Raw genomic sequence first — 27,870 nt, 5'->3', positions numbered from 1 at the left:
AACCACTGCTAAATAAAGCATTGTCTAAATACTTAGTCTGCACAAGTAATTTTGCTCCTAAAATGTATTGATTTAAAAATATATATATTTTATTCAATTGTACTCTCAAATAACAGCTTTGGTGAAACATAGCTTGACTTCTGCGCATCAAACTTGAAAAGGTAGACAAGACATTATGGAAGTGTCTAGAATCTGGAGTGTTGAAGATCTCCCTTTACTGTCGCCCAGAGCACAGTAAAGGGAGGGAGGGACAGAGGATAGCTGAGCTTTGCAGCTAAACAATCCTGTTTGGTGGCCTACCTTGTTCTTTCTCACACCTTGATGAAGACTTCGACTGCACGGATTTCAAAATAAAAACAAAAATCAAGCTCTTAAATGTGACCATCACCATCAATCAATGCCGTCTCAAGTAAGTCTACCACACTCCTTCTATTTACTTCAATCGATATTCGCAACCTGTAATTGGAGAACCATACATTGAGCTAAACACGTACATCGCGTGGTATGGTAAGATATGTGTCTAAACCAGTCATACCAGTCAGCCAGTTATAAAAATATGTTCGTGTAGATTCTTGGTGGATTATTTTGGATTCTATAAGCATCTATATTGCTGTGGCATCCTAGCTAGTCGTCTTGATGACAAAGGCAAGCGTAACCCCGCCATGTCTCCTTCAAAACAAAAAATAACCCCGCAAAGAATACTTCCTATTTCATTACTCACGAGTGTACTTGAAATTTCTGCTTTAGTCATTATTGTTATTAATAATAATATTATTATTATGAGGCCAATGATTTTAATGGAATTAGCCGGTGCGCGCTAGCTAGCTTGTTTGAGCCGTGACTGAGCGCACTAAACTCGCCTGGCAGGTGAAGTAAACGTCATGTTCCACCGTAACACATCGACTCTTCGTCGAATTATTCATATTGGGTTCCGCCCGAATGCAGCTGAGATAGGCTCCAGCACCCCCCGCGACCTCGAAGGGGACAAGCGGTAGGAAATGGATGGGTATGATAATCACGTTAATTTTTCTATTTTTTTAGGGTTGTACTGCTTGACTCTCCGTGCCGGAAATCATGCAAATAGTGTTGCCATAAGCTATTGACAATTAGCATACAATGTTAAAAATAATAGAAGCCAACAACAAGGTTTCTGTCTGCACAACTGCAAAAAATGCATAATCATAGGAACTACGAGCCCACTTCTTAGCATAACAATTGTCCAAATTGGTGTCAAGATAGTGACTAATCATCAGCTACAAACTTGGATAATTTTGGCCCCTCTAATTTTATGTTGAGGCCCTCTCCACCATTGTAAAATTGTTCTCACGTTTTTAAATCAATCAGTTAATCACTATCCCTGAATTCACCAGGTAAAAACTCATTGAGTCTCAAATCTCTTTTCCAAGAGCGACTTGGCCGTAAGGGCAGCAAAACTAAATTACTGAAATACATATTACAACAACAAAACAGCAGCAGTCACACATTATAGTAAAAATACAAATTACTTAGAACATTAACACAAAAATAATATGAAATATTTCAGTGAAAAACAATTTAAAAACAAGTACAATGCCGAATAGAAACGTTCTTGATCCTTTAAAATAGACTGAAACTCCCTCCAAAGTGATCAGTTCAGGTAGCCTCAGATCCTTCTGTAGGTCATTCCAAGGAAAGCAACATATCTGAAGGCTTTTTTTTAAACCAAGATCTGTGTTGGCTCTAAGAACCAACATGCAAATGATGTCCTGTGACCGTAAACTGTAGCGACTGGAATCTCTACACATTTAACAACACAAATTGGTGGGGAACCAATTTGAACCAAGTGATTTATGTGAAGAAAATCTGCGAACAGACAAAGATGGACAGTTTGCCTTTGCATACAAAATGCAATGGTGCACATGGTTGCCGCAACCATTAATAAAATGTAAGGCACAGGTGTATACTATATGCAGTTTTTTCAAATCAGTGTGGGTTCCATTCATAAAATGCAAGTCTCCATTATCTAGCAAAAGCATGAAAGTGGTCAGGTATAAGTGTTTCCTAACTTGTAGGGAAAAACATGATTTATTGCTAAATAAATTCGCAATTTAATTTTAAGTTTAGACAGAAGTTTTTTAAATCAAAATTGTTGATTTTCATATGTTTTGAATCAAACTATAATTTATTTGGACGTATATTTTGTATTAAAACAAATTTGTGGGAAATAAATTCTTAAAAATAGCAAATTTAACGTAATGTCACACATGATCCTTGTGCAAACATTGACCGGGATTCAAACTATGTAGAACAACAAATTACCATCTCAGTACTAATACGGCTACAGAGGACAACTAAATTGTTTGGAAAAGTTTGCCATTATATCCCTATCAACGACAGAGCGGGAATACGTTTACGGTAAAATTTCATATCAATTGACATTTTACATGCGCTTCTTGATGCAAAATGGGGGATCGTGGGGCCCTACACACAGCACATGTTTTGCCTATAGGTAGGAACGGCCCTGTCTTTGATATGCAGTAGGCTACAAATTTTTCACCTGGAAAAGACACAGCTAATCACCTTAGGCAACTCTCAGATGTGACTAGAAGTATGACTATATTGTCCTTTGAATTAAAATACTGTAAAAGACTGTGTAACACCAAGGGTCAAGAAGAATAGCCATGAACAACAACACCCCCGAAATAGTGGCGGGACACCCTGCTGGACTTGTTGTGGATAAAGATGCTACATCAGAGACAGCATTGGGGGGCGCCTACTCTCCGGTGGACTATATGAGCATCACAAGCTTTCCCAGACTGCCAGAGGACGAGATGGTGTCTTGCGACAACGCCGCAAAATCTCGCAAAGATGAGGACAACATCTTGGGCGACCAAGAGACAGGTTGGTCGGAGTGGGTTTGGTTGTATAGCTATACAAAGTGCATTTATGTTTAAGGAACCTATCCAATGTTCTCTTGTGAAATAATAGTATACTTCACATGCCTTATGTTACAGACCCAGATGGATTTTTAAAGTCTGCTCGTCTCCAGCGTCTCCCATCCTCAGCTTCTGACCTGGCCTACCATGATGCTGTATCTCTGAGGGAAACCACTAGCGACCCTTTTACTCAAGATTGTGCCTGCCAGCGGGATGGACTGACCGTCATCGTCACTGCATGTCTCACCTTCGCCATAGGAGTCACTGTAGCTCTCGTCATGCAGATCTACTTTGGAGAACCCCAGGTAAGTTGCAATGTTGTTTTTTTAAAGGATTATGGAATTATAAGTGATGTAACCAGTTCCTATTGGCACTTGGCCGTTTTTTGCCAGGTTTTTCACCAAGGAGCAGTGGTGACAGATGTGGCTCGGTGTACATCCCTTGGGTTTGAAGTTTTAGGGAAGCAAGGGTCCAGCGTTGATGCTGCTATCACGGCTGCACTCTGTTTGGGGATCGTCCACCCTCACACCTCTGGTTTAGGAGGGTAATGTTGCAAGAACGCATTTACAGTATTACCGTATTTTTCGGATTATAAATCGCAGTTTTTTTCATAGTTTGGCCGTGGGTGCGACATATACTCCGGAGCGATTTATGTGTGAAATTATCAACACATTACCGTAAAATATCAAATAATATTATTTATCTAATTCACAGAAGAGACGAAGCAAATGTCAGCAATCGTCACACACACACACGTCAACTAGAGATGTCCGATAATATCGGCCGTCAAATGCTTTAAAACGTAATATCGGAAATTATCAGTATTGTTTTTTTAAATTATTGGTATCGTTTTTTTTATTTTTTTTATTTTTGTATTAAATCAACGTAAACACAAGATACACTTACAATTAGTACACCAACCCAAAAAACCTCCCTCCCCCATTTACACTCATTCACACAAAAGGGTTGTTTCTTTCTGTTATTAATATTCTGGTTCCTACATTACATATCAATATATCACAATACAGTCTGCAAGGGATACAGTCCGTAAGCACACATGATTGTGCTTGCTGCTGGTCCACTAATAGTACTAACCTTTAACAGTTGATTTTACTCATTTCATTAATTACTAGTTTCTATGTAACTGTTTTTATATTGTTTTACTTTATTTTTTATTCAAGAATATGTTTTTAATTTATTCTATTTTATTAATTTAAAAACAAAAGGACCTTATCTTTACCATACCTTGTTGTCCAAATTAGGCATAATAATGTGTTAATTCCACGACTGTATATATAGCGGTATCGGTTGATATCGGTATCGGTAATTAAGAGTTGGACAATATCGGAATATCGGATATCGGCAAAAAGCCATTATCGGACATCCCTAACATCAACCAATAAGAATTTGGCAGGGGAGGGTCATGGCAGAAGTGCATTGTGGGTCATGGGATGCTAACTGCTATATGCTACTGCCATAGCTATTAAAATGGATCATTTAAAAAAAAACTGAGAAGGGCTGAACAAAAATGGCACCGAAAAGGAAATCATATACTGCAGATTACAAGCTGGACGTAGTGAAATATGCAGCAGAAAACGGCGATCGAGCAGCAGAAAGAAAGCACGCTAGCGGCGCATACCAGGAGTGACAACAAGAAAGAAGATTTCATCGGATTTAGCGATCAAGAGTGACAGACTGTTTGGTAAACGTATAGCATGTTCTATATGTTATACAAACCCTGTTTCCATATGAGTTGGGAAATTGTGTTAGATGTAAATATAAACGGAATACAATGGTTTGCAAATCATTTTCAACCCATATTCAGTTGAATATGCTACAAAGACAACATATTTGATGTTTTTTTTTGCAAATAATCATTAACTTTACAATTTGATGCCAGCAACACGTGACAAAGAAGTTGGGAAAGGTTGCAATAAATACTGATAAAGTTGAGGAATGCTCATCAAACACTTATTTGGAACATCCCACAGGTGAACAGGCAAATTGGGAACAGGTGGGTGCCATGATTGGGTTTAAAAGTAGATTCCATGTAATGCTCAGTCATCCACAAACAAGGATGGGGCGAGGGTCACCACTTTGTCAACAAATGCGTGAGCAAATTGTTGAACAGTTTAAGAAAAAACGTTCTCAACCAGCTATTGCAAGGAATTTAGGGATTTCACCATCTACGGTCCGTAATATCATCAAAGGGTTCAGAGAATCTGGAGAAATCACTGCACGTAAGCAGCTAAGCCCGTGACCTTCGATCTCTCAGGCTGTACTACATCAACAAGCGACATCAGTGTGTAAAGGATATCACCACATGTGCTCAGGAACACTTCGGAAACCCACTGTCCGTAACTACAGTTGGTCGCTACATCTGTAAGTGCAAGTTAAAACTCTCCTATGCAAGGTGAAAACCGTTTATCAACAACACCCAGAAACGCCGTCGGCTTTGCTGGACCTGAGCTCATCTAAGATGGACTGATACAAAGTGGAAAAGTGTTCTGTGGTCTGACGAGTCCACATTTCAAATTGTTTTTGGAAACTGTGGACGTCGTGTCCTCTGGACCAAAGAGGAAAAGGACCATCCGGATTGTTATAGGCGCAAAGTTGAAAAGCCAGCATCTGTGATGGTATGGGGGTGTATTATTGCCCAAGACATGGGTAACTTACACATCTGTGAAGGCGCCATTAATGCTGAAAAGTACATACAGGTTTTGGAGCAACATATGTTGCCATCCAAGCAACGTTACCATGGACGCCCCTGCTTATTTCAGCAAGACAATGCCAAGCCACGTGTTACATCAACGTGGCTTCATAGTAAAAGAGTGCGGGTACTAGACTGGCCTGCCTGTAGTCCAGACCTGTCTCCTATTGAAAATGTGTGGCGCATTATGAAGCCTAAAATACCACAACGGAGACCCCCGGACTGTTGAACAACTTAAGCTGTACATCAAGCAAGAATGGGAAAGAATTCTACCTGAGAAGCTTAAAAAATGTGTCTCCTCAGTTCCCAAATGTTTACTGAGTGTTGTTAAAAGGAAAGGCCATGTAACACAGTGGTGAACATGCCCTTTCCCAACTACTTTGGCACGTGTTGCAGCCATGAAATTCAAAGTTAATTATTATTCGCAAAAAAAAAAAAAAAGTTTATTAGTTTGAACATCAAATATCTTGTCTTTGTAGTGCATTCAATTGAATATGGGTTGAAAAGGATTTGCAAATCATTGTATTCCGTTTATATTTACATCTAACACAATTTCCCAACACATATGGAAACGGGGTTTGTAGTTATTTGAATGACTCTTACCATAATATGTTACGTTAACATACCAGGCACATTCTCAGTTGGTTATTTATGCGTCATATAGCGTACACTTATTCAGCCTGTTGTTCACTATTCTTTATTTATTTTAAATTGCCTTGCAAATGTCTATTCTTGGTGTTGGATTTTATCAAATAAATTTCCCCCAAAAATGCGACTTATACTCCAGTGCGACTTAAATATGTTTTTTTCCTTCTTTATTATGCATTTTCGGCCGGTGCGATTTATACTTCGGAGCGATTTATAATCCGAAAAATACGGTATGTAATTATGTAATTACATGAGCCAGCATATATAGTTTCTGTCTGCTCTATTCAGTGGGGGAGTTATGTTGGTGCATGACATCTGGAAGAATGAGACACGGGTCATTGACTTCCGAGAGACAGCGCCATCTGCCATTCAGGAAGAGCTACTACAGACAAACATTGAGCACAATGTAAGAAATTTTCTCTGATATTCTCCTTTCTCACCCCCTTGTAAAGTTTGTTTAATACTGTATTTAATGCCTCTTTCAGCCAGGTTTGCTTGTTGGAGTACCAGGTTTACTCAGCGGGATGCATCAGGCACACCAGCTTTATGGCAGGTATGTAATTTGATTATTAAGGCCTTTAATTCAATCTTTGTGCTGTGTCTTCACGTATCTTCATTTGCATGAATAATTCATATTGTGATTTTTTTTCTACATTTAAAACACTTCCATTGGGACTACATAACATGTAATGGTGGTGTTTTGGTCAACATTTTGTAAAGATTTTGTTGTATAGACCATCTTCGAGCTGCTTTTTTGACTGTTTCTGTGGGCGGTAGGGATGTAGCAATGATAATGATAACCGTGGTAAAACTCCCAACAGTTACCGAATTACATTGAAATGATCGAAAAACCGTGATTGGCGTTAGCTTTCTAGCTATCTTAAATGCTAACATGAACACTTGAGACATTAACGTCTTTCCCTATTAAGAAACGCCATACACCAATCTAACCCTGCATAAAAAACTGAACAGCTAAAATAGTCAGATTAGCAGAAAGTATTCAATCTGTGAATGTTGTCAATTATAATTATATAGCGCTTTTCTCTAGACACTCAAAGCGCTTTACATAGTGAAACCAATTATCTACATCTTTAAGCTACGATTAAACCAGTGTGGGTGGCACTGGGAGCAGGTGGGTAAAGTGTCTTGCCCAAGTACACAAAGACAGTGACTGGGATGGCGGTAGCGGGCATCGAACCTGGAATCCCCCAGTTGCTGGCACCGCAGCTCTACCAACCGAGCCACAAATCTATACTCGACACCAACAGAGGTGTCAACAGGAAGTGTTATGTGACGTCACATAACCTTAAAAGTGAAGCAAAGTGAACACATAATTTGATTTATTAAAAAAAAACTTATAAATGTTTTCAAATTAAAATGAATGAATATTAACATATTTAAATAGAAACTGCACTTTTTTGGAATTTTGCCTATCATTCACAAGCCTTAAAAAAGACAAGAAGACATGTTTTGTTTTTTTTGCATTCTAATATGTAATAATTGGCTCATTCTCGGTAGCTAGCAATGCAGCTAATGGGAGCGATCCATTCTGCCTCTAAATCGCTCGAAACATGCATCCAAATACTGCCAACAATATTTCATTTATGTTCCATATCCTGTATATTAACCAAACTGTAGTGATATTGTTATTGTCAGAGCAAACACTGAGGTACTGTTTTTCTAGCGTAGTAACCAGTGTTGGGTTAGTCACTGAAAACCAGTAACTAGTTACAGTTACTAGTTACTTTATTTCAAAAGTAACTCAGTTACTTACACCAAAAGGTAATGCGTTACTGTGAAAAGTAACTATTTAGTTACTTCTTTTTTTCTTCTTTTTTTTTTAAAGCTCTCATTAATGCCCTTTTAGCCTTCATTTCAGTACTATTATTGCACTGGAGAATAATACAATCTGTTGATCAACTTGACATGCATTTGCATCACTGAACTCTGCTAAGCAATGTGGTCTACATACAACACACAAAGACAAAGATATGTTTCAAAGGGCCAATTTATTTCAGGCCAGAACAAATTGACAAAACTAGTTTAAATAGCTGCAACATAACATACATAAGTAACAAACAGCATAATAACAACATAGCTGTAAAGCAAGGAAGGCACACACTACATACACAAAGCCTAACCAGGCGTTTTTTTCTCAAGGAATTCTGAAATAAAATCATGTCTGAAGCCCAGAACACTCTACGCATTTCCCCAGTTTTAGTTTAGAGAAAAGGAAAGATTGGCCTGGCCGACTAGGATCCCTCTTTATGTTTGTGAACTTTATAGTGTATACATTTAGAGTGATGTGGTAATCAAACACTCTAGAAGTCTAGAATGAAAGAGTATATAAGAGAATTGACAGAGTTTATGTACCTTCAGTGCTGAATGATGAGCAGAGGCAGAGTTAATCCTTAAGTGGTGGTGGTGGAGGTGAAGTGGCATCGGAGTCTGTGTCTCTCTTTACTAACTTTGTCGAAGCATGTTGCTTTTGTAGCTGTTTCAGCAAATTTGAATTGCTGTTTTGGGCAGTAGATCGGATCTTTGATCCAAGACACAACTTACATTTAACTAAAATGTAATTTTCTTTGTACTCGACAAAAGAAAAGTAGTGGGAATATCTACATGTTAACAAACTCCACTGCAGCTCCGCCATGATCAGACACGGCTCCCCTCCCCTCCCTCCCCACACCCACACCCACACCCACACACAGAGCGCACGTCTCTCTTGTCCGGCTTGCGACACGAGAAGAATCAAAAGGACGACACTGCAGCGCTCCAATAAAACACACTCAGATTTTCTGTTTCTAACCAATGCTACATAAAACAATAACGTAAAATAACGCAGTAACGCATCATGTAGTAACGGTAACTGAGTTACTGAATATAAAAAATAACGCGTTACTTTGTAACGCGTTAGTCCCAACACTGGTAGTAACACATCACCTTGCGATGGCATGCTATGGAATTAGCCGTAAAATAGCTACTGCATCATCAGCTGAATGGTTTTTGAGTTTTTTAAGTTTAAAATGCGCAATGGAATGCAATAGGACACCAATGTCTACTGACAGAAAAACATGAACAATCATATTACGGTATGTGTAAAGCCCACATTTCATATTTTGTATGTGCTCAGCGAGCTCGACAGTGTATGTAGTTGTAATAACACGCATAGCACCCATAAAGCCCTCCACAGCATGGCCCCGTTCTACCTCTCTGACTTCCTCACCCCTCACATACCTGTTAGAAACCTGCGTTCCACCAACAATCCCCCGCTGTCCCCTCCTCATAGAACCCAGCACCAAACCTGGGGGGACTGTGCCTTCTCCATCGCTGCCCCCACCCTCTGGAACGCTCATCCCCTTTCCATACGTTCATGTCATAATCCCACAATGTTCAAAAGACTATTAAAAACCCACCTTTTCAAAATTGCTTTTAGAACTGGACATACCATTTCATAACAAAGTTATTTTTCAATTTGAACATTTTATTTTTACTGGTTGTTTTGTTATTATACTGTATGTGCTTTTATATATATGATCATGTTTTATTTTGATTACTGTGTAAGTGTGTTTGAGTGCCTCTTAAAAGCGCTATATAAATAAAATGAATTATTTTGATGTGCTGCATTTATCTTGATTACCGTATTTTTTGGACTATAAGTCGCTCCGGAGTATACGTCGCACCGGCCGAAAATGCACAATAAAGAAGGAAAAAAACATATATACTTCGCACTGGAGTATAAGTCGCATTTTTAGGGGAAATTTATTTGATACAATCCAACACCAAGAATAGACATTTGAAAGGCAATTTAAAATACATAAAGAATAGTGAACAACAGGCTAAATAAGTGTACGCCATATGACGCACAAATAACCAACTGAGAACGTGCCTGGTATGTTAACGCACCACATCATGGCAAGAGTCATTCAAATAACTATAACATATAGAACATGCTATACGTTTACCAAACAATCTGTCACTCCCAATCGCTAAATCCGATTAAATCTTCCTCCCCGGGGTCGCCTCTGGTATGTCCTTTCTTTTTGCTGCTCGAATGCCGTTCTCTACTGCATATTTCACTACGTCCAGTTTGTAATCTGCAGTATATGATTTCCTTTTCGGTGCCACTTTAGTTCAGCCCTTCTCAGTTTTTATAAGTTACCGCCAATGTTGATGTGATCCATTTTAATAGCTACGGCAGTAGCATATAGCAGTTAGCATCCCATGACCCACAATGCACTTCTGCCATGACCCTCCCCCGCCGAATTCTTATTGGTTGACGTGTGAGTGACGATTACTGACGTGTGTGTGACGATTGCTGCCATTTGCTTCGTCTCTTACGCGTATGATATAAATAATATATCATTTGATATTTTACGGTAATGTGTTAATCATTTCACACATAAATCGCTCCGGAGTATATGTCGCACCCACGGCCAAACTATGAAAAAAACTGCGACTTACAATCCAAAAAATACGGTAATATTGTAATGACTTACTCGGTGGCTAGTTGTCCGTTTGGTCAAGCTGGCCAGGGAAGTTTTTTCCCTGTTAATTTTGGGTAAGCACTTCATTTCTGTTGCCATAGCTTTGCTTCAAGCACCACATTTGCAGCATCACGTCACGCTAGTCCTGACTCTCTCGTCTTCCGTTTGCGCCAACAATTTGAAGTCTATAATAGTGACTCGCATTAGCCGCATCTTGCAAGCGTTTTTTTTGGTCATCAGAATCCTAAAAAAAAGACGTGTTCTCAGAGCATTCACTCGATCGCAACTGGACTGTTTGGTTAGAAGATGTTTCGCCTCTCATCCGAGTAGGCTTCATCAGTTCATGCTCATAGACGAAGATTGGTCAGATTTAGTCTCGCGGCTGGTGCCAATACCTCAGTATGCTTCATCAGTTCATGCTTTGGTCACAGAAGGGGACCAGAATGCCATTTGTTTACAACTGAATGGAATTCTAAGGTGAGGGATTCCAACTATTTTGGACTGGTAGTAGTCGATCCACAGCCATCGTTCTGCCACACAATACCTCAATGCTAGCGAGGGGAAATTACACTTCAACGACTGTCGTTTGGCTTTGACTGTAGGATTGCTCGTTTGCATCAAAACAGTTGTTTTTCTCACTACGATAGGGCGAAACCATCCTTTCCCAGGCACACCCTCCTGATTTTGGAGTATAAATATTTGGGGTTTTGGCACCAGCCGCTAGACTAAATCTGACCAATCTAAGTCTATGTGCACAAACTGATGAAGCATACTCTGATGAGAGGCAAAACATCTTCTAACCAAACTGTCCAGTTGCGATCGATTGAATGCCCTGAGATTACAACGACCTGGATGAATGAGAACAGTCATAGACAAGACATGTGTTCTTATCTCTCATAAGGATTGTGGCTGTTAGGCAAAATTCCACAAAAAAGTGCAGTTCCCCTTTGAATACGCAAATAAATCAAGCCGGAACAACATTTAATGTTTATTCTGCCTATAAAGTATATCGTCTATTTACATTAATTATAAAAAAAAAAAATTGTTAAAAGATTTCAGTGTGTGTATAACTACTTTTTGAGCTCATTCAACAATACCGCGATATTAATCATGACCGTGATCATTTTATTCACAATAACCGTGATATGAAATGTTTATATTGTTACATCCCTAGTGGGCGGTCTTATTTACGTGCCAAAGCCCTCCTCCAGGCCAAGTCTCTCTTTTTACTTAATTTTTTTTCTACTGACAAACATAAGGTACGCTACAAGGGAGGATTTTAGTATGCATGTGCATGTACATTTTTGGTCAAAAGTTTATATACACTTGTAAAGAACATAATGTCATGGCTGTCTTGAGTTTCCAATAATTTCTGCAACTCTTATTTTTTTGTGATAGAGTGATTGGAGCACATACTTGTTGGTCACAAAAACATTCATGAACTTTGGTTCTTTTATGTAAATAAATAAATGATAAATGGGTTATACTTGTATAGCGCTTTTCTACCTTTAAGGTACTCAAAGCGCTTTGACAGTATTTCCACATTCACCCATTCACACACACATTCACACACTGATGGAGGGAGCTGCCATGCAAGGCGCTACCAGCACCCATCAGGAGCAAGGGTGAAGTGTCTTGCCCAAGGACACAACGGACGTGACTAGGATGGTAGAAGGTGGGGATTGAACCCCAGTAACCAGCAACCCTTCGATTGCTGGCACGGCCACTCTACCAACTTCGCCACGCCGTTATTATGGATCTACTGAAAATGTGACTAAAATTTGCTGGGTCAAAAGTATACATACAGCAATGTTAATATTTGGTTACATGTCCCTTGGCAAGTTTCACTGCAATGAGGCGCTTTTGGTAGCCATCCACAAGCTTCTGGTTGAATTTTTGACAACTCCTCTTGACAAAATTAGTGCAGTTCAGCTAAATTTGTTGTTTTTCTGACATGGACTTGTTTCTTCAGCATTGTCCACACATTTAAGTCAGGGCATCGGGAAGGCCATTCTAAAACATTAATTCTAGCCTGATTTAGCCAGTCCTTTACCACTTTTGACGTGTGTTTGGGGTCATTGTCCTGTTGGAACACCCAACTGCGCCGAAGACCCAACCTCCGGGCTGATGATTTTAGGTTGTCCTGAAGAATTTGGAGGTAATCCTCCTTTTTCATTGTCCCATTTACTCTCTGTAAAGCACCAGTTCCATTGGCAGCAAAACAGGCCCAGAGCATAATACTACCACCACCATGCTTGATGGTAGGCATGCTGCTCCTGGGATTAAAGGCCTCACCTTTTCTCCTCCAAATATATTGCTGGGTATTGTGGCCAAACAGCTTAATTTATGTTTCATCTGACCACAGAATTTTCCTCCAGAAGGTCTTATCTTTGTCCATGTGATGTCAGATAAAACAAAAATTACACAATACCCAGCAATATGTTTGGAGAAGAAAAGGTGAGGCCTTTACTCCCAGGAAAACCATCCCTAACAGCGGATTTTTATTTACATTGATTTGAAGCATATTTAGAATACTATTTTTTTTAAACATTTTTCATCATGTCTTCCATAATGATTGTGTTAGATAGGCAAATTTTAAAAAACTAGGTTCAGTTACACTTTAAGTAAAAGTTTGATAACTACTTTGTAAATATTGGACCACATTTGCAAGACAACATTCAAAATCCTTTGTCACTGACCTGACACAGTAAATAATGGAAATTGTGAAAACATGTAAGTCTGAAAAATCTATTAATTTTATTGGAATTGATATAGAAATGATAAAAAAAAAAGGTTATTAAAGAGATCTGAGAACCATTTCTATACATCAGCAAATTATAATTTTAAACAGTTAATTTCCCAAACAAAATGAAAATAAAGTACTGGTAGTACTAATTTATAAGACTATAGACAAACACAAGTTTATAAACTACAGACCTGTTTTCTTACTTAGACAATTTTCTAAAGTCATTGAAAAATTATTGAATTATTTCACAAAAGGTTGGACACATTCATGAACAAAAATTTAATGCTTGCCCACAACCATTATGGATACAGAGATAACATTTCGACATTGATGGCACTGATCTAAATAATGGAGGAAATCACCAACGCAATTCATCGTAAACAGTGGGCAGCTGGAGGTTTTGTGGACCTAACAAAATCATCTGACACAATTAGCCATAATATCTTAATTAACACATTAGAACAGAATGGCATCAAAGAGTTGTTTACCAATAGGAAGCAATACGTGCAGCTAGGCGAAAACACGTCTGCAGTTATAAATATACTGTATCTTACGGTGTACCCCAGGGATCAATAATGGGACCAAAATTGTTCCATCTCTATATGAATGACATTTTCAAAGTTACAAAGGACTTAAAGGCCTACTGAAACCCACTACTACCGACCACGCAGTCTGATAGTTTATATATCAATGATGAAATCTTAACATTGCAACACATGCCAATACGGCCGGGTTAACTTATAAAGTGCAATTTTAAATTTCCCGGCAAACTTCCGGCTGAAAACGTTTCGATATGATGACGTTTGCGCGTGATGTCAACAGTTGAAGCGGAAGTATTCGGAGCCCATTGAATCCAATACAAAAAGCTCTGTTTTCATCTCATTGTTTAATGAACAATGGAGACTGCAAAGAAGAAAGTTGTAGGTGGGATCGGTGTATTAGCGGCTGGCTGTAGCAACACAACCAGGAGGACTTACTTGGATAGCAGATGCGCTAGCCGCCGACCACACGGATGATCGGGTGAAGTCCTTCGTTCTTCCGTCGATCGCTGGAACGCAGGTGAGCACGGGTGTTGATGAGCAGATGAGGGTTGGCTGGCGTAGGTGGAGCGCTAATGTTTTTATCATAGCTCTGTGAGGTCCCGTTGCTAAGTTAGCTTCAATGGCGTTGTTAGCAACAGCATTGTTAAGCTTCGCCAAGCTGGAAAGCATTAACCGTGTATTTACAGGTCCAGGGTTTAATAGCAGTGTTTCCCACACATTCATTTATTTGTGGCGGCCCGCCACGAAAGAATCATGTCCGCCACAAATATATTTTTCGGAATTTTTTTTATTTAATTTTTTTTAATTTTTTTTTTTTCTTGTCCTGTCCAGCTTTTCAGGCAAATGTTGATGTAGATGCCCATATCGGCTGTTCAGATTTACTTTACAAAAGAGAAGTGTAGGATACTTCTCTTGTTGCCTTATTTGTATTTGACTTTATTAAATGTATTTATATTATCATTTGGTGCAGCCGGGCCGGAGCAGGAGGGGATAGAAAGAGAGAAATTATTATGTTGCTGGTAAATAAATGGTTGTAGTAGTAGGCTAAAGTTAAATTATTTAGTATGCACTAATTAAAGGGGCAGAGCTTTAAGATACATTTTAGCTTTTATATTTTATAAGATATATTTTTTGTAAGAACCACAATTAATAAATATATTTCAGTGAATAACTTATTGTTCAAATCTGTATATAAATATGTACATAAAGTGTTGTAATTATATTGTAAAATGGATGGATAGATGGACGTTTAAAACAAAACTGTTATTATTAATTAGTAAGTATACATTTTTTGAGCCTTTTTAGAGAAAATCATATCATTGTAGTAAATAATGCAAATTACTCGATGATGTCATGGTGACCACGCCCATAGCCACGCCCCCACCGCTACAGGTATCTTGGCAGTTTATGGGAAACACTGAATAGTATTGTTGATTTTCTGTCTATCCTTCCAGTCAGGGGTTTATTTCTTTTGTTTATATCTGCATTTGAGCCCGATGCTATCACTAGCTCCGTAGCTAAAGTGTTTCGCCGATGTATTGTCGTGGAGATAAAAGTCACTGTGAATGTCCATTTCGCGTTCTCGACTCTCATTTTCAAGAGGATATAGTATCCGAGGTGGTTTAAAATACAAATCCGTGATCCACAATAGAAAAAGGAGAAAGTGTGGAATCCAATGAACCCTTGTACCTAAGTTACGGTCAGAGCGAAAAAAGATACGTCCTGCACTGCACTCTAGTCCTTCACTCTCACGTTCCTCATCCACAAATCTTTCATCCTGGCTCAAATTAATGGGGTAATCGTCGCTTTCTTGGTCCGAATCTCTCTCGCTGCATTGTAAACAATGGGAAAATGTGAGCAGCCCTTCCTCCTGTGACGTCACGCTACTTCTGGTATAGGCAAGGCTTTTTTTTATCAGCGACCAAAAGTTGCGAACTTTATCGTCGTTGTTGTCAACTAAATCCTTTCAGCAAAAATATGGCAATATCGCGAAATTATCAAGTATGACACATAGAATGGATCAGCTATCCCCGTTTAAATAAAAAAAATTCATTTCAGTAGGACTTTAAAGTTAGTACTATTTGTAGACCGTACGTTCAAAAGAGAACACAAAAAAGAAGCTAATAAAAATGATAACAGAAGAAATAACAATTTATCGAGATGGTTTGATGAAAACAGACTATCCTTGAATCTCAGAAAAACTAAAATACTGCTACTTGGTAACAGTAAGAGAGAAGGAATGAAAATGTATAATATGTGATGTGTAACATGCTGACATTGTCTACATGTTTGAAATAAACAGAAGTCAAACACAAATACAAATAGCAGCGTAGACATTAAAAGGGTAAAATAAACCCAAATGCTAGGTGTAATAATGGATGATAGTATGAACTGGAAATCTCATATAAAAATATACAACATAGGGAGGCAAGAAATACTTAAATTATGAATAAAGCAAAATATGTTCTCGACCAGTGATTCTCAATATGTGGTGGTACGCGGGCTCCAACTAGTGGTATGCCAAGAATCACTTAATAAAATATTCAAACACAGTGTTACTGTTCAAACTGTGGGTAATGTTACAATGGCCATAAATATTAAATATACTTGTTAAAAAGTATGCTGACTTGTTTTTAATGAATATGTAGGCCTACTACACTACTGTATTTTAATACACGTTAGTTTGCCATTTGAAATTTAATTACTAAAAATTAATGGACTTTTACACAATATTCTGATTTTTTGAGTTTCACCTATGTGATAATGTCACGTTTTTTTATGGCACATGCCAAAAAGCTCAGTTTTATATACATTAGTCAAGCCAGTTTTAAAAATCTTTACTCTTGCAGAAGCTCTGTTTTTGAGGACAAAAACCTATGTTTGCGTGACAAAAGAGCTAAAACACATTTACAAAATGTGTATTAAAAATATCAATGTTTGTCAACGTTTCTTTCCCAGATTACAGTGGAAAGACGTGGTTACCATGGCAGCGGATGTGGCCAGAAATGGATTCAATATCACACATGACTTGGGTAAGGTGTGACGCATTTAAGTCGCTGTTGGAAATTAGGGTTGACATCTGCTTTCATTATGTATCTCTAGCTGAAGCGCTTGCTAATATTAAAGACCAGAACATTTCGGCTGCATTTCGGGATCTCTTCCTCCCTAATGGCCAGGCTCCACTCTCTGGGTTGCTGAGCAGACGCCCTGATTTAGCGAGCATCTTAGATGCTGTCGCAGTCAAAGGGATATCGGAATTCTACAGTGGGAACCTGACGCAGGAAATGGCTGCTGCGGTAAGAAGGATTTCATCCATCTCTGAAATATGATTATGAAGATTAAAGATGATTGCATAAGGATTCACGTTAATGGTCATAAGACATTAGACCAAAATAACCTTCAGATTTTGTAATAAAATGTTTGATATAACATATCAACTAAAGTTATCTAAAGTTTAAAACACATCGGTTTTTGATGTACCGGTAAAAGTTTTTTTTAGGGCTAATAGGTGATTACCGGTACATTAAATTGAGAGACCTTATTCAGTAATGTTTATTACATTTCTCGGTTGTTGGTGATAGTATATTGCATAGTTGTTACTACTAATTTTTCAAAGGTGCAAGCAAGTGGTGGAGTGCTCACAGAAGATGACTTTGGTAACTACAGCACTGTCCTACAGCAACCAGCCCACATCAACTATCAGGGTAAACACACCTTTCATTCTCCATTTTGTACACTGTACTGACCAGGATTTCACAGCATTTAACAGTATGTTTTACAGTAAAATACTACAATCAAACTATACTGTAACATTACATCAAATGATGGTAAAAATTATGATACATTATATTTAACTACAATTAACTGTTTATTTCACAATAAATTACTGTAAAACCAAACTAATTTGTCTTTTAAAGTACCAGTAGAGGGGAAAAAATAAGTTGACATTAAATGCCTAATTGTGTTTTATTGTATCCATTAAACTATATCCAATTGTATTTAGAAGCCACACAGTATGTTAAAATACAGTTTAAACATCACAAAATACCACAATTTTAGGCGGCCATTTTAAATATTCCGCTCCGAATGTCTTCGGCAATTTCCATAGATTGACGTCACTCTGACCATATTATCAGATATGCAAACATTTGAATGAGATGTGCTGTCTATCATTCACAACGTCTAGATCAGGGGTCCCCAAACTTTTTGACTCGGGGGCCGCATTGGGTTAAAACAATTTATTATATATATATATATATATTTTTAAAATATATATATATATATATATAATATATTATATATATATATATATATATATATATATATATATATATATATATATATATATATATATATATATATATATAATATATTATATATATATATATATATATAATATATTATATATATTTATATATATATGTATATATATATATATGTTAGATATATATAGCGCACTTTCCGCGAGCCCCATTATGTCACGTTATCGATGAGAAAATCCATTTTTAGACACTATGATTTGCCTGAGCGGCTAGGAGACACCGTGAGTAGCAAGCGGTACAAAGTGGATAAGACAAGACAGAATTATAAATTTAAAAAAAAATAAAAAAAATTTTAATACTTGGGACTTCCTGCGGGCCTGGTTTTGGATGCTGGCAGCCCGCGGGCCGTAGTTTGGGGACCCCTGCTCTAGATATATATTTTTTCTGTTTTTATGTACTCTCAGTTGTAAATAAATAAATAGATAAAAAGTCAGCTAACAATGGAGTCATGGGGGCTCTCTATTTCAACTACAAAACCTTCTAAATAACCATCCAAAACCCACCAGCAATAGTCTATATGCATATTGTGACCTGACTAGTAACCAAATATTAGCAATGTTGTTATTATAAGTGCTAACGCAGACAAACATTTTTAGTGGCACATCGATAACAGACAGCTAAATGCCGTCTGCTGCTTTACTTTGAGCTGGTCGATGTTTTGCTGCCGCATCATCGCGTCTCGGCGATGATAATCTATTCTAGATTATAAAACAAGTGTCTCATCTGGATAATAAGAGGATTCAGCCATATATCTAAAAGTTGTTCATCTGTGTCATTCAATTTATACTCGGACATGGAGACAAACACACACAACCAAAGATGGTGTCTGCAGGGAGCAACTTTTCCTTGCTAACCCTTCGTGTAGATTATGATTAATTCTTCATCTAAACGGGAAGATATGGACATCCTGTCAGTCGTCATCGCAGTGAGAGCAGAGTGACTGATCGTTTTATTGTTTTATTATGTTTGTAGTTTGTATTTCTTGTTTAGCACTTAGCAATATTGCTATAACATGATGCTTAATGTTTAACGAAAGCTGGATTTGTTTAGCACACAGCTTTTAAAACTTGGAGCTCACCTTGCTTATTTCAGGATCAAAAATATAATTTTCTAGATCATCATTTGTCCCAAAGTAATTGTTGTTGGCTCTCACAAAGTCTGCATGATTTTCATTGTTGTTGGTGATGAAGGGATCTGTGGTTCCGACCGCTACGTCACAGATCATGTGACTGGCGGGCTCATTATCTCTCAAAATCAATCAATCAATCAAAGTTTATTTATATAGCCCTTATATAGATGTAAACCAACTGATGCAAAGAGGAGTGGTCCATCCTGGGTCTCGACTTGGAACAACTAGCACATCATCCGTGGAGGCTGATAAGTGGTCACCTGATAACTTATCAGGGCAGGACAGGGGGGCAGAGCAGAAAAGAGAGACTCGTCTAAAAAGCGGTCTATTTAAAGGCTAAAGTATACAAATTAGTTTTTAATGTCTCAGGAATCTCTGTGAGATTTATATTTGAAAGTAGCTTAATTATAGAGGCAACTTGTTTTTCCATTCTACTGATACTTTAAGGCGTTCCGTAGACTACATTGTACACTCTTGTACAAGAGGTGGCAGTATGCTGTTAAACCGAGAGAGTAATAAACAATAAAACCACAATTCTGAAGTTATAACATTTAGGTGTAATTTTATTGAAATTAACTATACAATTCAAACTGTGAAGTTATAGCCTTTAGTTGTAACTTTATTGTTATTAATTGTAAAATGGAAGCTCTGCAGTTACAGTAAATTGTCTCAAAGATATTAAGTAGTGTAATTATTCAAAATAAATATTTTAACAGATTATTTTTTTAACCACACAAACACGCAAAAATTATTGATGTATTCTTTGTGGATCTTTTTGAAGGTCACCATGTGATGGTGGCTCCAGCCCCTCATGCAGGTATCGGCCTAATTACTGCCCTTAACATCCTGGAAGGTTACAACATCACCAACCAGGTGCCCAGGAACAGCACTTATCATTGGACTGCAGAGGTAGTATAGAGATCCACACACCCTAAATTTAAAAGAATGTTTAAAGAACAGTAATTGATGTTCTGTTGTCTTCCAGTCTGTGAAGATAGCTCTGGCACTGGTGAGTGGCCTGGGAGACCCCATGTTTGACACTTCAGTCTCAGAGACGGTCAACAAGATGTTGAGGTATATACAAATCACATTTACTGCATTACAATGTTGTGTTTTTGCTTGAGCTATGCCTTTTGCTATGTCAAAGCAAGCCACAGGCGTCCTTACTCCGCCAAATGATCAATGACTCTCAGGCGTTTCCTGCCAGCCATTACGTGCCATCATTTAGTTTGGAAGAAGGTGCAGTAGCTGCCCAGGTCATGGTCATGGGCCCAGATGACCACATTGTCTCCGTAGTAAGGTATGCTTTCCCGCAACTGTTTGTTTGAGTGGCAGTTAAGATGCAATTCTTACATACTATGTTTTGATTTTGGTGTATTAGCTCCCTGAATAAACCATTTGGAAGTGGGATAGTGACTCCTTCTGGGATCATTTTCAACAGCCAAATATTGGCCTTTTCTTGGCCTAATAAAACCCAAAGCCCCAAACCTAACCCTGTGAGTATTCATTCTGTTAGTAAGTTGTGTTTTACAATGTTGTTTTTTTATTCCTTGTCATGATTTTGGCATTAGCATAACAGCCTCCAGCCTGGGAAGAGGCCATTGTCCTTCCTGATGCCCACAGCAGTGAGGCCAGCCATCGGGTTGTGCGGTACCTACGTTGCGGTTGGATCCTCCAATGGAGCAAAAGCTCTTAGTGGCATCACACAGGTCATTAGCTTGCATAAGAAGGTTTTAAGTTTTTATGATTAATGGTGGTATTTAAACCAGGTAGGAAATAAATGTTCCTGCAGACAGTTGTTGTGCTTTTGTTCATGTAATCACATTGATCCTTTCTTCTTCACAGGTGCTGCTAAATGTTCTCTCCTCACGTAAAAACATGAGCGACAGTTTAGCGTATGGTAGACTCCACCCACAGCTGCAGCAAGAAACTCTTCTAGTGGACTGTAAGTCTTTCTCCCTTAACAATCACTATTTTGGACTCAAGTTAAGCCATATTTTATGACCTGGTTTTCACATTTGCTGCTTGAATTGGTGTTTTTATTTCATTTAAAGGGGACAATTGATTATTTTAATCTACATTTAAAACACTTCCATGTGTTGTAGATAAAATGTATTGGATATGCTTTGGTGGAAATTTGAAAGGATCTGGCCAGAAATGGTAATGCAATCACGGTCAAATTTCTGTAGTCCCCTCCGCCTCTCCCGGACGGAGGTTGCCAGATACGCAGCCGAACCCAGCTCTATCGACTGGGCTACTCCAAGGAACTTCAAATGGCAAGCGATTGTCAATACCATCAGAAAACAAAGACTAAAACGAACTACAACCAACGCTAGCAATGGTTATACTGGTGAAAATAAGTAGTGCATGCTTAGCAGCCTAAAACTAAAGAGGAGACATTTCACCAAGGTATGCCTATAGGCTACTGTTTCAAACGTTGCAGATTGCATTATAATTTGGTACATGTAGTCCACAATATGCAAACACGAATGAGGAATTATTTTATTATGTGATATGGCTGTCTCCGAACGTTTCACATTGCCATGACAGCCGTGCTAATGTTGGAACCCATTTCCTCAGTGTATCAGCATATTGACAACGAAATAGACACTGACATTACCCATATCCACATAGTTTTTTTTTTGTTGAAAAATATTTTGCCCTGTCAGTTCGATTACACATCGACATACAGGCCAACGGGCATATATTTACCCTGTTAACCTATATGTCGATGTGTCATCGAACTGGGCTATACGTATGCTCCCATCGACCGGGCTAGCATGCTAAGCATTCATTGCACGAACATACTAGCTCTGTTAGACAAGTTTATAGACTGTATTGGACAATATAGTTTACATACGAAATGTCCATTTCCATTTATTGCAAGTAATAAGAAAATGTAAACGCCTGACTTACCTATCAAGGAGGAAAGTTTGGCATCAGATGAAAAACTCTTCTCCGCCTTCAATCGTCTCCATCTTTCAAAGGCATCCTCGATACAAACCCTTGTTTCGTTCCTGGCTTTGTCATGAATAAGTTGAGAATCGTAATGAGGCCTTTTAGATGTACTAAGATCTGACATGTTTAGTAACTTTACCAGTGGCAGTAACTAGATGAATGATGGCAGTGCGTAACTGGCAACCTGGATGTAACACATTCACAGACTTTCTAATTGGTTAGAACGGTGGAGGGCAGGACATCGAAATGAAAACAATAACAAGATTTCGGGGCTGTAAATCTAATTTTGAAATGAGCATATCCCGGCTGAACTACTGTTATCAAGTATAGAGGTATTTGAAAAGAACATGATTTATTCTTGCCTTTTGACATATCAGGGCCATTTAATGATGACTTGACATGCAATTATTGCATATGGCTCCTTTAAATTACCAGTAAAGTGGAAAAACAAGTTTCCTCTATATGGAAGCTATTATCAAATAAATATCTGATTTATGACACCAAAAGTAAAATATGATCAAAATAGTATCAATCTCACAGAGATTCCCCAGCCATTTTGAGAGATAATGAGCAAGCCAGTCACGTGATCTGTGTCGTGGAAGTAGCAACCACAACAACAACAACAATGCTAATCAAGCAGACTTTGTGAGAGCCAACGATTACTTTGGGTAAAATGATGATCCAGAACCTTATATTTTTGAGCCCAAACACAAAGAGGATGGGTAATAAGTTTTAGAAGCCGAGTGCTAAACAGATGCAGCTTTATTGAAAAACTCTAGCACCAACAGCTGGCTAGGTGCTAAACGTACACACTAACGATAATAAACCATAATAAATAAAATACTTACTGTAATATTTCAACTTTTGCTGGGATGCCAACCGACAGGACGCTCACATAGTTCAGTTTAGATGAAGATTCAATCACAATCCTCACTAAGGGTTAAAAAATGTTTCAGCAACTAGCGTCTTTTTCATCACCTCGTCGGATGTGAAAGTCGACCAGCCTCTAGGTCCATGGCCACATCTGTCTACTACCAGATGAGAGATGCAATAATTATAATCTAGAATTAACTTTTGGTAAGTTTGAAATGAAGCAGAAGCAGTGTGTCAACAATAGCAGCGTAAGCATTAGCTCACTGCTATCATTGTGCCGCTAAAATAGGCTGTCTGCGTTGGCACTTATAATAACAAAATCGCTCATATTTGGTTCATTTTCAGGTCATGACATGGTAATGGAGTATTGTTGGCGGTTTCTGGATGTTTTTAGAGAGGTTATAATGAGCGCAACAGAGGACGCTCGATCTGTTGACTCAATTGTTAGCTATTTATTTACGATTTGAATGAATAAAAAAAGCCAAACGTATGTGTTCTTGTCTTACATCAGGATTGTGAATGACAGACAGCACATCTCTTTATAATTTTTGCATATATCTTGTATGACTGATCTGATATACATGGTCAGAGTGCAGAAGCGTTACTCAGGTGATGTACAATCTACGGAAATTGCCAAAGATATTCAGAGCACTATGTTTAAGATGGCTGACCGAATTTGTGACACTTTGTGATGTTTAGAAGGTATTTTGACATACTTTGTGGATTGTAAATATAATTGGATATCCATAAAAAAAATTTTTTTACGAGCATTTATCAGACTGCACGTTGCATGTCTGTTATTTTGTGCATGCCACGATTAGATTAAAGTAGTACTTTACCTTTTTTGTATTTCCTCATGGCCTAAAGTACAGGGCGAGGAAGTCTTTCACCTCTGGCTGAGAGGTTGACTTAATGTCGAAATAAGTTCTTCCACTTTACGGTGACGTCACAGGGTATACAGACTGAGGCAGGATAGCGAGGCATCAAAAACAGTGTGGGAGCTCACGCCAAAATGTTATGATCTCACATTGTTTAACATGAGTATCCAACATTGTAACAACATATATAAGTCAGACAAGACTATATTGATTGATTATTGCAACAAATCCCTCTCTGACTCACTCATCCTCTTTTACAGCTGAATTTCTAGATGAAGATGTTGAGCTGCTTCAGGCCAAGGGTCACAAAGTTGAAAGGATAGAAGTTTTGTCATTGGTGGAAGGCACCCGAAGAACTAATGATGTCATCATTGGTGTGACGGACCCCCGTAGTGCTGATGCCTCAGCCCTGACCATGTACAAGACTTAGTACTTTAGTCTTAAAATACCACTTAATAATTTGGGCACTGAACAAATAGCGATAGTCTGTTCCCACAACTGTGTGCAATTTTAAATAATTATTATCTGTTGCTGAGACTGACAGATTTTTATTTATTTATGATAGTTCAGCTTCTAAGGTATATAGACGTTGTTAAAATACTATACTCTTCCCCACACAATGTCATTCATCATTGTTTGTTGAGCATATTTACAGGTATATAAAGCCACAAAATTGATTTTCCAATTCAGATCTGGTGCATTCCAGTTCAGCTGAAATTATTTTTTTTTATAAAAATGTAATTATGGGTATGTTTGTGCTGATATAAAAAGTTAATGTATAGCCAGCATCCATGCTGTACAATGCTTTGTGGCACGTTGAGCATTTTAAGAAGATACCATTCATGCAAGTGATTTATTATTGTTGCACTCGTGGCTGTCCATAAAAAGCAAACTGATATCTAAAATGGTTAGATGATAATTGGCCCACTTACAAAAGTATGTATTTGCTGTGAAATATTGACATGTCATTTACCCAAACGAGTGGAGAAATATAGATGAAAATGGAATGTTAATGGTCAATTGTGTGCAGTGTTGGGTCAGTTACTGAAAACCAGTAACTAGTTACAGTTACTAGTTACTTTATTTCAAAAGTAACTCAGTTACTAACTCAGTTACTTACACCAAAAAGTAATGTGTTACTGTGAAAAGTAACTATTTAGTTACTTATTTTTTTCTTATTTTTTTTAAAGCTCCCATTAATGCCTTTTTAGCCTTCATTTCAGTACTGTTATAGCACTGGAGAATAATACAATCTGTTGATCAACTTGACATGCATTTTTATCTTCATTTTAACATAATTAACAAAAAACAGTGCAACATTAAAAAGGCATTCTCCTTTCTTTAAACTTGGACCATTGACCATTAATAAAAAAGAACTTAAAGTGCAACATAAGAAGGCACATAATCTTTCTTGAAACACAGGTAGTGAAATAAAGCCTGTCATCTAGAGTGATGCTGCTGTCTTCCACACTTGGAGCCATGGATTGTAGAGTCCTTGTTTTCAGTGGCAGGATCATTGACACAGATGGTGAAGTTTCAGTGGTCAGTAGAGATGTAACAGTTTTGAGGGGTTTAAGTACCTGGAGGACCTCCTCTGCCACTCTCACATCATCATCAGACAGGTTGATGATGTCTTTTGACATTTGTCTTCAGGGTCTTGTGGGTCAATGCAGAGTATATAGCTGCCTGCTGCTCCAACATATCATAAGTGGAGTTCGACCTCGTTAGGACATCATGTATGAGCTTATGAGTAGGCAGCTTTAGCAGTTCTTGCTTTGTCTAAAGCACATGAACAGCTGTTGTGCTTGGGTGGAAGTAGGAAACCTCCTTCCTGATCCTCCCAAGTAAGCGCTCCATCCTATTGACTGAGATTCCCTTCTGTGATGCCAAATTCACTACATGTGCAAAGCACCTATCTGTGGTCCCAGTCCTGCCTCATTCACTGCATTTATTTGATTTTTGGCATTATCACTTGTGACTGGGATATCTTTATCTTCCATTCCTCCACTGCTTGTGTCAGTACCTACGCAAGGTGACTCCCGTAGAGGGGGCGTGTCTTCTCATCTCCCAGTCTGCTGTGATGAAGTGAGCGCTTATCGTCACATAGTTCACCTGGACGTCCACCCTTCTGTCGTGAGCGCAACAGATGATGCTCGGGATAGTTCATCCAGAACTTTTTTCTTCTCCTGCTCATAAAGATCTGGCACAATCTTATCGCTGAAGTGGGTGCGCGACGGGATGTCGTAACGTGGCTCAAGCACATTCAGCATGTGTTTAAAACCCTCGTTTTGCACAACCGAGTCTGCACCTATAAACACACCGATTAAATGGCGCGGGGTGTTGAAGCTCTTCCGTTACTCTGCTCGACATGACCACGCTGTGTGTGGACTGAACGTGCGAACAACGTTTTTTTTTGTTTTATATATCAAACCGCGGATCACGTGTCCCACACACACAGAGCGCGCCTCTTTTCTGCTCTCCGGCTTGTGACAGAGGAATAATCAGAATGACGACACCGCAGTGCTCCAATAAAACACACTCAGATCTTCTGTTTCTAGCCGATACCACATAAAAAATAACGTAAAATAACGCAGTAACGCATCATGTAGTAACGGTAACTGAGTTACTGAATATAAAAAATAACGCGTTAGATTACTAGTTACCGCCGAAACTGACGGCGTTACAGTAACGCGTTACTTTGTCCCAACACTGATTGTGTGTGTATATATGTAGATGTACAGTAATTTCAGAGATACTGTATGCTTCTTGTGTTTACAGTTGCTGGGGGTGTTTTGTAACTGGCATTGAAGCATTATTTGTGAATTTACTACAATCTGTCTATTTTTATATTAAATATATGGTTGTTGACATTATGTTTTCTATCACCACAAGTTTGTAGAAAAGGTTGTACATTTATTTTTGGACGTGTTGATTTGTGGGAGCGTAAAGGTGATGCATCTCAATGTGACCTGTTAAGAGACGTCAGAAACAAATACACCATACCATACTGTTTTTGTGAACTTTGTGAAGTTATGTAAAACCAACATAGATTGTGAAGTTTTCTAAAGTGGTTTTATGTTATTCCAGACTGCTCCTAATCCAAAATGAACTTCTTCTTCTTGTGAGTGAGGATGCAATATAGATTTTTATGCTAGTTGTGTGTTCTGTAGATGGTCATGCGCACATTTGCACAATATTTGATGTTTGATTTCATGTGATTGTTATTGTTTTGAAAATAAACATAATCAACTCTTCCACAAATAATACAGTGTGAGTCTGCTGTACTATTATTTTGAATGTTAATTTTAGCAACCAACTGTTTTATGTTCTTAGATTATTAATTGCTTGGCCCTGCTGTGGCGACTTGTCCAGGGTGTACCCCGCCTTCCGCCCGATTGTAGCTGAGATAGGCTCCAGCGCCCTCCGCGACCCCAAAAGGGAGTAAGCGGTAGAAAATGGATGGATGGATTATTAATTGCCCATCTATCCATCCATATTCTACCGCTTGTCCCTTTCGGGGTCGCAGGGGGTGCTGGAGCCTATCTCGGCTGCATTCGGGCGGAAGGCGGTGTACACCCTGGACAAGTTGCCATCTCATCGCAGGGCCAACACAGATAGACAGACAACATTCACAATTTAGTGTTGCCAATCAACCTATCCCC

General features: G+C 38.4%; 1 protein-coding gene across 2 annotated transcripts; it reads left to right on the top strand.

Moving 5' to 3' along the window:
• The first annotated feature begins 206 nt into the window (after positions 1-206).
• On the top strand, positions 207-24,745 carry LOC133653922 (glutathione hydrolase 7-like). 2 transcript variants are annotated; one of them, XM_062053759.1, is made up of 16 exons: positions 207-409; positions 2,644-2,880; positions 2,994-3,220; positions 3,308-3,459; positions 6,562-6,679; positions 6,759-6,826; positions 17,007-17,080; positions 17,151-17,344; positions 17,665-17,752; positions 20,281-20,408; positions 20,485-20,573; positions 20,647-20,799; positions 20,881-20,995; positions 21,071-21,208; positions 21,345-21,444; positions 24,469-24,745. In XM_062053759.1, the coding sequence occupies exons 2-16, from the start codon at positions 2,661-2,663 to the stop codon at positions 24,636-24,638; spliced, it is 2,034 nt and encodes a 677-aa protein (XP_061909743.1). In that variant the 5' UTR covers positions 207-409; positions 2,644-2,660; the 3' UTR covers positions 24,639-24,745. The 2 variants fall into 2 exon arrangements, with proteins under 2 accessions (XP_061909743.1, XP_061909744.1); XM_062053760.1 differs by having other exon boundaries at positions 2,628-2,880.
• Positions 24,746-27,870: the final 3,125 nt, after the last annotated feature.

The sequence above is a fragment of the Entelurus aequoreus genome, linkage group LG07 (assembly GCF_033978785.1).
Source record: "Entelurus aequoreus isolate RoL-2023_Sb linkage group LG07, RoL_Eaeq_v1.1, whole genome shotgun sequence".
Lineage (NCBI taxonomy): Eukaryota > Metazoa > Chordata > Actinopteri > Syngnathiformes > Syngnathidae > Entelurus > Entelurus aequoreus.
Note: the sequence above shows the minus strand (reverse complement) of the source record. Positions and strands in the feature narration are given on the sequence as shown.

Bases quoted from the DNA above. Each gene is read 5' to 3' on its own strand.
- LOC133653922 (XM_062053759.1), top strand. From the start codon at position 2,661: ATGAACAACAACACCCCCGAAATAGTGGCGGGACACCCTGCTGGACTT. The intron at 2,881-2,993 runs GTTGGTCGGAGT...CTTATGTTACAG, and splicing joins CTTGGGCGACCAAGAGACAG to ACCCAGATGGATTTTTAAAG. The intron at 3,221-3,307 runs GTAAGTTGCAAT...GTTTTTTGCCAG, and splicing joins TCTACTTTGGAGAACCCCAG to GTTTTTCACCAAGGAGCAGT.